Source organism: Psittacula echo, assembly GCF_963264785.1.
Source record: "Psittacula echo genome assembly, chromosome: 24".
NCBI classification, from domain to species: domain Eukaryota; kingdom Metazoa; phylum Chordata; class Aves; order Psittaciformes; family Psittacidae; genus Psittacula; species Psittacula echo.
Window position 1 is genome coordinate 5255206 of NC_137759.1, and position 12283 is coordinate 5267488.

At 54.3% G+C, this 12283-nt stretch overlaps 1 protein-coding gene across 16 annotated transcripts in view; it reads left to right on the forward strand.

The window, feature by feature from the left end:
* The window catches only part of TCF3 (transcription factor 3), a 76069-nt gene that overhangs the window by 31972 nt on the left and 31814 nt on the right, over positions 1-12283 (forward strand). For 14 of the 16 annotated variants that reach the window (XR_013958422.1, XR_013958423.1, XM_080633756.1 and 11 more), the window contains exons 4-5: positions 7971-8044; positions 8843-8939. Coding sequence is in view for 13 of the 16 variants with exons in the window: in XM_080633756.1 (XP_080489882.1) it covers positions 7971-8044; positions 8843-8939 (171 nt within the window). In the remaining 3 variants the exon portion in view is untranslated. The remainder of the gene's footprint in view (positions 1-7970; positions 8045-8842; positions 8940-12283) is intronic. The other 2 variants (XM_080633767.1, XM_080633763.1) reach the window with 1 other exon arrangement.

The following is a 12283-nucleotide window of genomic DNA, read 5'->3' on the forward strand; positions in this document are numbered from 1 at the left end:
GCTTCTTTGCCAAGCGTGGATGGGCTTGGATGGAGGCTGGGGATGAGTGACAAGGGTAGGTTCATCCCAGAGAGGCTGGGGACAAGGGACACAATCGGTTTGTCCCGCAGGCTGCTGACCTTATGAAAGCACCGACTAGCCGAGCCCTGTGTTATTCTCTGTTCCCTTTTCATGCTGCTCCTTTGTGCTCATTTGGGCATTGCCGGCCCTTTGTTTTTACAGCTGGGGGAAGTGTTTTGAGCTTTAAAGTTTATTTTCTTCCCTCTGCTTGTCGTCACAGGTTTGGGTTTGCTTTTTTTCCTCCCTGTGGCATCTTGCTGGATTTCCATGGAGGCAGGATCATCTCTGCGCTCCATGCCTTTCCAATGGACGGAGCTGGCTTCTCTCCTTTGCACCCCACGCCAGCCCGGGGGCTGCCTTGGAGCCTGCTCCATCCTCAGAGAGCAGTTACAGACACCCATGGGCTGTGACACTGGAGAGAAGCAGTGTCCTGGCCCACAGCAGAAGCTTTGAATGCTGCTTCAGGTTTGAAACACGTTTGGAAACACGTGCATCATCTCCCAGACCAGACCAGGAGTAACCGAAGTTATTTCTTTGGCTCTTTTCGCCCTCTTTCTGGCTTTTTCTTTCTTGGTGGTTGTAGATTTAATTCCTCTCTATACTCATCCTTTGTCCAAAGCCAATGGGGAATGGATCACTTTTACCAGTGCCTGGTACTGCTCCCATCTTTCCCCAGGCCCCGCAGGGCAGTTGGAACTGGATGAGTTTTAAGGTCCCTTCCAACCCAAACCAGGCTGGGATCTCTGATTCTAAGTGGCTGTCTTCAGTCAAGCTGTACCACCCTGTGCCTCCATCACTTCCACAGGAGCAACCTGCGGGGCTGCAGCTACCAGCACAGAAGCTCCCACTCTCCAACAACCTCCACCAAAGTACTTTCTTTGTCCCCAGGCAGCAGCACAGCTGAGCCTTGCTGTCTCAGCCACCTTCGGTCCAACCTCACATTTGGAAGCAGTGGAAGGGATGGAACAGAGCTGCCCTGCCTGGGATGAGGACTCCTGATCTGCGCCATGAGCAGGGGCCCGCAGGGTGGCATTCCCGGCATCCCTTTGCTGCCCTGCAGGTGTTTGGTGGCTTTGGGGGCATTTTGTTTGCCTTTTTTTTTGAATTATTATTATTATTATTATTCCTGTTGTTAAATTGTTTTGTCATGCGCCGGGAAAAGGAAGTGCACAAATTGTATGGGCCCATCCACAATCCACGTCCTGTAAACAGCTGCCGGCTGCCTGCCTTTCCCTGCTTGTTTTTTCCTCTTCGTGGCTGGTAAATAAACAGGCAAAGCTTCTCCCGGTGCCCGCGGTTCCCCTTGCAGGGGCTCTGCCTGCACCCAGAGGCCTTGCCCGGGGATGCCTGCCTGCTGAAATGGGTTGGTGGGGTTTCCCATGCCGGAGTCGGCAGGTCTGGGGAGCCAACTCTCTCCACAGGAAAAACAACTTTGCTGGTTTGCCTGGGACTAAAGCTAATTACCAGGCGACTAATTTTATTGATTTCAAATCCCTTTTAGCAGAGATTTTGCTGTGAGGCTGATCGCCAGAGCGATTAGGACACAAAGCCGCTTCATTTGGAAGTGTTTATCAGGCAGCCTTCTGTCACCTCTGCTTCAAATCAAGCTGCAGTGGCACCAGTGGAGGCAGGTGGGGAGCGAGTTTCCATTGCTGCTCCTAGAGCAACCTGGGGGCTAGCGGAGGTTAAATGTATTCATAACAGAATCATCATAGGATCACAGAATGGTTTGGGTTGGAAAGGACCTTAAAGCTCATCCAGTGCCACGGGCAGGGACCCCTTCCACTGGAGCAGCTTGCTCCAAGCCCCTGTGTCCAACCTGGCCTTGAACACTGCCAGGGATGGGGCAGCCACAGCTTCTCTGGGCACCCTGGGCCAGCGCCTCAGCACCCTCACAGGGAAGAGCTTCTGCCTAAGAGCTCATCTCAATCTCCCCTCGGGCAGGTTCAAGCCATTCCCCTTGTCTGTCCCTACAGGCCCTTGTCCCAAGCCCCTCTCCAGCTTTCCTGCAGCCCCTTTGGGCACTGGAGCTGCTCTCAGGTCTCCCCTTCAGGAGCCTTCTCTTGTCCAGGCTGCCCCAGCCCAGCTCTCTCAGCCTGGCTCCAGAGCAGAGCTGCTCCAGCCCTCGCAGCATCTCCATGGCCTCCTCTGGCCTCGCTCCAGCAGCTCCACGTCCCTCTTGTGCTGCTGCCCCAGAGCTGGACCAGGACCGCAGAGAGGGTCACTTCAGAGCACAGCAGAGGGGCAGGATCCCCTCCCTGAGCTGCTGCTCATGCTCTGGGGGTGCAGCCCAGCACACGAGGGGGTTCTGGGCTCAAGCGCACTCTGAAGCCAGGTCATGGGGAGCTTCTCCTCACCCAGCACCCCCAAGTCCTTCTGCTCAGGGCTGCTCTCATAATCGCAGTGGGCTGCTGGCCACAGGGGTTTTATCCCCAACTGCCACCAGGTTCCTGACCTGCTTCCAGACACGGCCACTGCTGCAGCTGCAGAGCTGAATTCGCCTCCTTGACTTTCAAAGCCTCACTGCAGGCTCCTTCTGCTGGGTAGACCCTTGACGATGGAAGATGCCATCTTTGTGGTAGCTGTGGCTGCTCCCAAACCTTGCCCAGCCACCAAAGGGGCTTGGCCTAAATATTTTTAATAGACTTTACAAAAAAAAAGCCCAGCCTTGTCGTTTTGATGGGAATCAGCTTAGGGATTGTGCTTGGGTGCTGGCAGATTGTGGAGGCCGGGGGGAGGGAGATGCTCAGCAGCAGTTTCCCCCACTGTGATCTCCGAGGCTGCAATGAGGGTCTTCTCACTGCCTTGAAAGCAAGGCACCTTGGAGTCATTTGAGCCTGCAGGGCAGGATTTAGTAGCACGAACTCTATTCTTGCTACATGAACACTAAGAGGACTCAGGAGCAAAATGTCCTGCTCTGTGTCCCTGCACATCCTGCAGGTGAGGAGGGGGAGCTGCCCACCCCTGGGGCTTTGCTCCTAAAAGAAACAGTAGAGATGGAGCTTATTTTGAAAGACCTTGGCCTCAATGCAAAGGCCACGTGCTGGGGAGTCCTCCTTGGCCATCGCCGGCTGGGCAGAGCAGGGGCTGGCACCAAAGCCAGGCTTCCCCCAGAAGCCACATCCCAGGGCTGGGCTTGAATCAGGGGGTTCAGGGCTATAGAACACCTTGGGGGTTTGGCTCGAGGAGCAGCGCTGCTTTCCCAGGCACGGGCAGCAGAGCAGCATCTCTTGGTGTGGCATTTTTGGCCCTGGGGACCCTGTAGGTGGGGGCTGGAAGGCACAAACTGGGCAGCAGGGACTCTTTAAGTGGCTGCTGGGATGTGGGGATGGGGCAGAAAAGTCTTCACCCTCCCCCTTAATGCCTTTTCTGGCTTCAGAATTGTGTGTTTCAAGTGGTTTTGTTCCTCCTGGGTGGGGAACGGCTCCTGGCGCTCATTTGTGTGTAGCCTTTTACTATGGCTTGATAACGGGTGAAGGGCTTTTTTGCTGAGGCTAAATGTGGACAAATGCTGTTTATCCGTGCTGAGAGCTTAGGATGGATCTTGTCTCTCAGCTCATTTTAGCTGTGGCACAAAAACCGTGAGGGGGAGAAAAATATTACTGTCTGACAGCTACGTCTTACTCCATTAGTGTGTTTTAATTAGAACATGAGCAAGAAATGTGTTATGAATATTCATGACCATGGTTATTAAAACGCACAATTAATATGCATGGATTTTAATAACTGTATTAATGGAGGGAAAAGGTAGCTCCTATTTTTGTCTTTTTGGAATTGGAAAGAGCCTTAACTTGGTTAGGTGGGAAACGGCCTTATTTCAAATGAAGCTACCTCCTGACAGGTGGGTGCACACATGGGTGGCTCCCAATGCACACACCCTGCGGTGCACAACCCTTGTACATGTTGCAAAGCCAAGCACCCAGAAGCTGGGATACACCGGAATTAAGCTCACTTGTGCGAATGGAATTCAGCCCCGTGCCATGTAAGTCCTGGCACAGTCTCAGTTGGTCACTTGGGTTTGTAGAATCATAGGCTTAGACTCATAGAATCCCAGCCTGGGTTGGGTTGAAGACACCTTAAAGCTCACCCAGCTCCAACCCCTGCCACGGGCAGGGACCCCTTCCACTGGAGCAGCTTGCTCCAAGCCCCTGTGTCCAACCTGGCCTTGAACACTGCCAGGGATGGGGCAGCCACAGCTTCTCTGGGCACCCTGGGCCAGCGCCTCAGCACCCTCACAGGGAAGAGCTTCTGCCTATGAGCTCATCTCAGTCTCCCCTCTGGCAGGTTCAAGCCATTCCCCTTGGCCTGTCCCTACAGGCCCTTGTCCAAAGCCCCTCTCCAGCTTTCCTGCAGCCCCTTTAGGCACTGGAGCTGCTCTCAGGTCTCCCCTTCAGGAGCCTTCTCTTCTCCAGGCTGCCCCAGCCCAGCTCTCTCAGCCTGGCTCCAGAGCAGAGCTGCTCCAGCCCTCACAGCATCTCCATGGCCTCCTCTGGCCTCACTCCAACAGCTCCACGTCCCTCTTGTGCTGCTGCCCCAGAGCTGGGCCAGGGTTGCAGAGGGGGGAGAATCCCCTCCCTTGAGCTGCTGGCCTGGGACTGTGTGTGCTTTGATAGAGGAAATCTATGCCCAGGGCTCAGGCAGAGTTGGGGGCGAGGGAGATGCCTGCAGGATTTCCATCTCACCCAGGGGAGCCCAGCAGCACATCAGCAATGCCCTTGTACAGGACACGCATCACCAGGTGTCCCAAGGTGCTTCCATGTGTCCTCTGGGTACCTGGCCTTGTCTCCTGAGCTGCTGGGACCAAAGGATCCAGGTAGGATGCTTGGGTACCCTTAGATGGGCACTCGGAGACAGCCCTGGGGGTGCTGGCATGGGGCTGCCTGAGCAGTGTCCTTCTCACCCCAGCCTTCCCCATCTCCTGCCCCTTCCTCTTCCTCCATGTGGGTTGAGCCCAGCTGCTTGATGTCAGGCTGGGTCAAGGGCACCTCTGGTGTGACCATGTTTGGTGCTGGCACTCTCTTTGGTGATTTTATGGTGTGAGCAGAGCAAAACCCTATGGATTGGGGGGGGGCTTTATCAAAAGCTTTTCCTTTAGCCGGAGCCAGGATTTTGGCAGAACTGTAGATCCTTACTCAAATACCAAGGGAGGGAAGAGCAGGTTGGCACTGAATGGAGGGCAGCTGCCAGAAGTCAAAAGCAGGCAGTCTGTTTTTTCCTGGTTTCATCCCAGAAATCCCTGGATTCTTAAAACAACTGCAGGCTGAAAATGGGATGGGTTTGCCAGCACCTTCCATATCAGTGGCTGCAGCTTGGCGAAGGTGTGAGGGGTTTTTGTCCAGCAGGAACTGGCCTGCAGCACAGCCCTGCCCTGGCACAGGCTCATTCGGAGGCAGCTGAGCTGTGGGCTGCTCATTGGGAGCAGCTCGTGCTGAGTGTTTCTCCATGCATAGGACACATGTGAGCCTCTTGGGCTCAGCTTTTGTCTCCTGTACCACCCACCAGCTCTTCTTCCTTCCTTCCTCGGGGAGTCCTGGGCAGTGATTTCTTTTTCCATCCAGGAATTTTGCACCCAAACTCCCTGCGGAGCCCACCCGCATCCTGCCCCACTCGGCATCCTCTCCGAGCACGTCCTGACCTGGGGATGCTCCTTTTCCATGGGGTGGGTTAGAGACAGGACCAGGTTCTGCAGGCGGGCCAGGTGATCCACAACCCAGGAATGCCCATCCTCAGGGCACAGGGGTGGGCACAGGGATCAAGACCCCCATGCCTTGGCTTCCACCCCAGCTCTGGGGCTCCTGAAGCACTTTGTGGGGACACTGACTGCAGCCAAGCCTGATCGGTGCCATGGCCCTCGTCCTTCCAGTGCAAAGGGGCAGGTTTGCCAAGGACGTCTGAGGCTGCAGCTCCTGACCATTGGGAGCTTTAAAAATCCCCATGAAAGCAAAGTGAAGAGCAGGAGCATTTCTGCCTCCTGCTCTCCATTGGTGTTTGCAGGATATGCAGATGAATTGCTTTAGAAAAACACATTAGCAAAGCAAAAGTTTATTCTAGGAAGTAGGAGGTGGGAGAATTGGCAGTAATTCTCCCTAGTATCCAAGGTATTATTAGAGGCTTATCCCTGCTCTGCACAGTAATCACATTGGAAATTTTTGATTAGAAAACAAAATCTAAATGAGAATTATGAATATTCATTAGGTGTGGAGATTAATATGCATAATTATGTAAATTAGACAGCAATTAAACACCAATTCTCTGGGGAAATGATTAACACAAAGGCACCGAAATAGAAGGATGTAATTTGAAAGAAGTTTCTGGTTAAATGAACAGTGAGGGGAGTGAAGGAGACAGATCCACGGCGTGTTTGCCATAATAATCAGCTTTGCTAAAGTGGAATTGGTGTGTGCCCTGCAACCCTGCCCCCTCCATGTCCTTGCTCCTGTCCTGCCACCCTCCTGTCCCTCCGCTGTCACCCCTGCTGCCAGCAGGTCTCTGCTCCTAAAGGAGAATCTCCTCTATGCCCTGTGGGCACCTCGGCTATTGGTGCTTTGCTGTGTTGGAAGAGCCAGTGCCAAGGGGTCCCCGGGGAGTACTGGGGGATGCTGGATGCTGCCTGGAGCCTCTGCAAAAGGTTTCTCATGCCATCCTATGGCAGATGTGGCTGCATCCCCCTCCAGCAGGGCTGGGGTTCGGGGGGATGAAGCAGGGACATGGCTCTGGCTGATGCCATCCACGCTGCTCAGCCTCCTGCAGATGTGGGATTTGTCCTTGGCTGAGCTCTCAGTATCTGTGTAGCATCTGCAAAGCCCAGCCACAGGGTGCAATGATGCCGAAGCCCTGCCCGGCTCCCTCTTAAATCCCCGGCTTTACCCCCATTTATGTGCACAGGGAGATGCCAGCTGCCATTCACTGACCCTTGGTCACCCACCCAGGGCAGCAGGGACAGACCAGCACGGTCTGAAATCCTGCTGCCGAGTTGTCAGGGCTTGTCTGCAGGAGAGGTTCCTTCCATGCAGTTGTGGTCCCAGCTTGAGCTGCCAGAGCTCTGCTGCTGCCACTCACTGCCTTGTTCCTCGTCCTGGTGGGTGTTCCCCATGTCCCCTGGGTGTCTCGTGTGCTCGCAGCCCGAGAGGCGCAGCCTGGGTGGACCTGGCAGATGATGAAAGGAGATTATTTCCTACACAGTCTGCGTGCAAGCGCGTTGCAAAACCCTCCTCTTTGGTCTCTTGCCATTCTGGGTTGGGTCCCCTTTGCCCAGGATATGCTCGGGAAGGCTAAAACTGAGATGGGCAGCAGCCGTGCCCTGATGCGCCCCATGCTGACAATGCACCTTCCTCTGGGGGACCACGGGTGCTTAAATAACAAATGCCCTTGAACGAACGTGGCTGAGCCACAGGTAATGTACCTCCAGCAATTCCCATCCGAGGCTTTCAGCTCTGGGTACTCTTTAATCTGCTTGGGTGCAATGAAGAACAGAGGTTGGTCCATGACCTGGTAGCACCAAGGGTGAAAATCAGGTCCCACTGGAACACTGGGATGGGTGCAATGAGTTTTGAACTCATTGTCCTCTTCACCATTGGTTTCCAGGGAGAAGAGGGTCATGGGTGCTCTCTACAATAAAGTGAGTTAAAATACTTGGTTCTCCTCTTCCCACTGTCCTGTGTTTTGAAGCATTTCCAGGCTGGGCTGAGATTTGCTTTGTGGTGGGATTCGCTTTGAAGTGTGTGGAATAAACTGCCAGCCAGAGTGGGAAGGTGAGGAGGGAGAGGGAAGGATCGGTCACACCACGTGGAAGCGGTTTATTAATGAAACTACTCGTTTGTTTGTAGAAGGAAGAGTTAATTTTGTGAGAACACCTTTGAGGCTTTGCTGATAAAGCAAGAGTAACCTTTGTTCTTCCTGTTTTTCGGTAGGTTTGGATGAAAGACCGGGATCAGGTTCCTGGGGAACGGGAGATCAAAACAGCTCCACATTTGACCAAGGAAGGGTAAGGATGAAGTACAAACACAGAGCGCCAACCAAAATAAACAGGGGCTTTACCAGGGCTTCTCAGTGCACGTTTAGGTTGGGTCTAACCCTGGGACAGCTTTTCCTGCCCCATTTTGGACATTTGCATCTCACCATGGGCAGAGCTTGTCCTCCATGCACAGCTTTGGGAGCCCAGGCAAGCAATTAGGGCTTGCGCTGGGGGATATCTACTGCGCCCGCCAGCCAAGGTGCCCTCAGTGGGGATGGGAGAGCGCAGGAAGGGTTTCACAGGGGAGGCTGCAACAGCATGTAACTGAGGAGGGGAAGAGAGAAAAAGCATCCACTGAATGGAAATGGTGTTATTTTGACAGATGCTCGTGTTTTAATGGGTTTGTGTGATTCGTTTTTGCCATGGCACATTTCCCTTCCCTTAGGTCAGTGCTGGAGCAGGGGCTCTGGTGTCATTTCTCATTTTTATAGGCCTTCTCTTTGCCACTTTGCCCCCCCACCCCGGCTCGGGCAGGGGCTGCCTGGCTCTCACCTGGGGGGTGCTGAGCTTGGCCAAGGCAGAAACTGCCTGAGAGCTGTCAGCATGGGGCAATCCCGCTGTATGGCTCTGATGCCATATCCTCTCCCAGTGCCACGACCATGTGGCTGCACTACCCTGCTCTGCCTTGCCATGAGGATAAGACTGTTTCTCTGCCTTTGGCTGTGACCCTTCCTGCTATAGGAAAGACTGATCTGGGACAGCTTTGGGTTTTGGCATTCGCCTCTGCATCCCCTCGTGCCTGGCAGTAACCCTCCTGTGTTGCTTCAGCAGAGCTATGGTGAAGGCCCCCACTACGGTGAGCACAGGGACCTGCCGCCTCACAACAGCATATCTTCATCACCATTCCTGGGAGCTGGGCTCGTGGGTAAGTGCATCTCAGCTGCTCAGCGTGGTCAAAGCAGGGGAGATCCAACACGGAATGGCATGGAGCAGTGGGAGTGTTTGCGCTGGCCAGGGTTGCTGTTCCCCTATGTTGGACCTGCTCCAGAAGGTGTTCTCAAAGCTGTGGTTAAAGGAGCTGCTGTGCAGAGGGTCTCATCAGTGCCTGATGTGCATCACAGCCACTGTATTTTATGCATGTGATTATTTTTCCCTGCTTTACAGTAGCACCCAGGGGCAATAGTGGAGATTGATGCTTGCTGTGCTGGCATGGGATGGACTGAGTTTGCTCTTGGGAGCTGGTGAAGAACCACTGGGAGAGAGAGGGAGAAAAGATGTGCTTATTGATAAGATATTGCAAGAGGCTTGTGGTTGCTTTGCTTTCCAGCCTTGCAGCCCCGTGGCAGTGCAGGTAACACAGAGAGCTGGAGTGGGTTTTGTAGGGTCTCTCCTTGTGTCCTGCAAGGTTCTGGCAGCTCCATCTGGCTCCTCCATCCCCTGCTGCAAGCGGGCAGTGTGGGGAGCTTGCAGGGACCAGCAAGTGATGGGGATTGTGTGTGACCAGATGCGTGCAACAGTTTACCCCGTTACCTCTTGCAGCTCGGGGGTGGGAGGAGAGATTGACAGCAGAAAATATCCATCCTAAAGGGCTTAGAGAGTTCTAATGACATGAGGTGAGGAATTGGGGTTAGTCCTCCCCACCTTTGCCCGCACTGTGGTGGTTAAAGCCCTCTAGTGAGCGTAGAAGGAGCGGTGCTGGGGCAGGGCCCTGCAGCTCACGCTGTTTGCTGATTGGGGTTCGAAGGGGGACTTGTGTTTGACACACAAAATCCCCACCACAATAGGTGGTTCCTCCTGTGGAGCTGGTCAGAAGGGAGAAGAGAGGAGCGGGGTTGAGCTGGAGAGTGAGTAGCCCTGTGTGTGTGCTCCTGGTGCAGGTCTGGGGCAAGGGGCTCACTCGCAGCTCTGCTCCCGTCTTGCTGTTGGGGAGGATGATGTTTAATTGCTGCTTGGGGAGCCTGCTCCAGTGTAGAAGAGCATTTCCCAGCAGCTTCCCCATTGTCCCTCTGCAAGGGTGGTTATTCCTTCTCATTTTCTGCTCCAGGAGGATGTAAGCAAAGCAGAAGAGATGTTTCTTAGTAAGACAGGGGAGCCTTGATGCACTTGTGCCTGGTTTCTTGGGGGTGTGCATGGGGGGACCCACCCCAACCTGTCCCACACCTGAGGCCAAGGCAGCCTGAAGAGTTTCCAGCTGAGAAGGAGCTGCCTGGGGAGGAGCACAGAGGTTTCCCCTTTGATGTGTGCAGGGAAGACGTGTTTGGCTTCCTCTCAAAGACAGGGCTCCCAGTCTTTGGCAAGTGCTGTGGCACTCCCCAACAAGGCTGGGAGCCCAGGCAGTCCCCAGCACATGGAGCCAGCCGTCGGCTGCTCCAGTGGGTGATTCCCACTGGCTCGAGTGCCCGCTGGGATTACGTCTTCCCATGCCGGTGCACAGCGGTTGGGTGCAGCACTGGGAGCTCCACTGCCCAAACAGGAGCTGGGGAGGAGGTAAGAGAGCAGCCAGGAGGGGCTGAGGCCTCCTCTCGTTTCAAAGTTGCTTTTGTTCATAAACTTGAATGGGGTGAATTAAAGCAGAAGCAGTGAATTTTAGCACTCGAGGGCATGGAAGGAGCAGATCAGAATGGACGTGTCCAGTGGTACTCGATGAACAGAAGGTGCGTGAGACTGTGTTTGAATCGTATCGGAAGCATGGAATGATTTGAGTTGAAAGGGACCTTGAAGCCCATTCCTGTTCCTCCTGGTGAGGTCTGAGCATCCCAGCCTTGGCTGCCAAGCGCTGTGATGAACCAGCTCATCCCAAAGGGTGAGGAGGAATTTTCTGACAAGGATCTGTAGGGACAGGCCAAGGGGAATGGCTTTAACCTGCCAGAGGGGAGAGCCTCTGGTTTTGTGATCGCTTTAAATCACCACTCTTCAAAATCTGCCACTCTTTTACCACTCATCTTCAGCGAGGGCGGGGGGGGGGAGGAATTGCTTGAACACCAGGAAACTGATAAGCCAGAACAGATTCCTTTCTAGTAATTATTTCTAGTAATTAGCTGCTTTTCAGAGGAGTGTTTCTAATCTTGTGTGTATTGTGAGATGTTGTGGATGGGGTTCTGCCTGGACAATGGTTTTAATCTGCCCATGGACTGGGGTTTGTCGCTGCTCCTGGTTCTTAAACTTCTTCTTTTCATCTGGAGATGTGCTTTTCCTCCCCTTTTTTCCCATGGAATTCTCAGGGCATGGTGGGTGGCTCTGCCATGGCTGGGGTGGTGTGTGCTGGGGCTGCACCAGGGCTCTGTTGGGGGACGGGGTAATGGGGGGCAATGGTGTGACCTCCCTGGGGGCTGGCAGGAGTTCAGGGCACTGTGCCACGGCCAAGCGCTTGCATCCTCCCAGCAGGAGCTGGCAAATCCCATAGGAAGTGATGAATCATCTTTTCTTGGCTCTTTGTACACGTCTTGTCTTGGGGAGCAAAAAGGCAAAGCCCCAAGTGTCCTGGTGAAATGCTGCCATGGTCCTGAGCACCAAGGCCAAACCCCATCACTGCCGGAGCTGGCAGCAACCTCAGGAAAGAGGAGGTTTGGTTCCACCACCTTGTCTGTGAGCCCGGAAGCAAATCTGCCTTTGGGAGGAGAGAGCACAAACGGGGAAGGGGGGGGTTCTTTTCCAGAGTCCTGGATGCAGGTGGGCCTGGGGGAGGCTTCATCTGAGATCTCCTCCAGATCCTGCAGGAAGAGGAGAGAGGCTGGAAAAGGGCTCATTGAGCAGGGTTTGAAAGCAGCAGAGCAGGAGAAGGAGCTGGCAGGGGGCTGGAACTGGATGAGCTTTAAGGTCCCTTCGCACCCAACCCATTCCATGATCCGTGAAGGTAGTGGGTTTGGAGCGATATGGCGCAGAGTTGGCGCTGCGTTGTAGCTCTTCATCTTCCTGTGGTCACCGGGATAACTGGTGCCAGCAGAAGTGTTTGCCTCAGTGCTTCACCTCTCAAACCACGCATTGAAGTGTCAGTGTGTTCTCAGACAGGAGGCCTGGCTGTTGCTGACCGGATAAACCAGCATGGCATTGCCCTGCTGTGCCTCTGGTTGAGGAGTAATCACCATCCGGCCCATGCCCCAGCCTGCTGTGTGATTGGCGTCCTGCTGCCGGCTGCGGGCAGGGCTGCCGCTAAGCTCTTAGAAATGAGGTCATTTGGGAGATCCAGCCTCTGACATTTTGACCTTTACTTAACGTTTAAGCCTCCAAAACGAAACAGCACCATTGGGAACAGTGGGGGGGGGGGTGGTG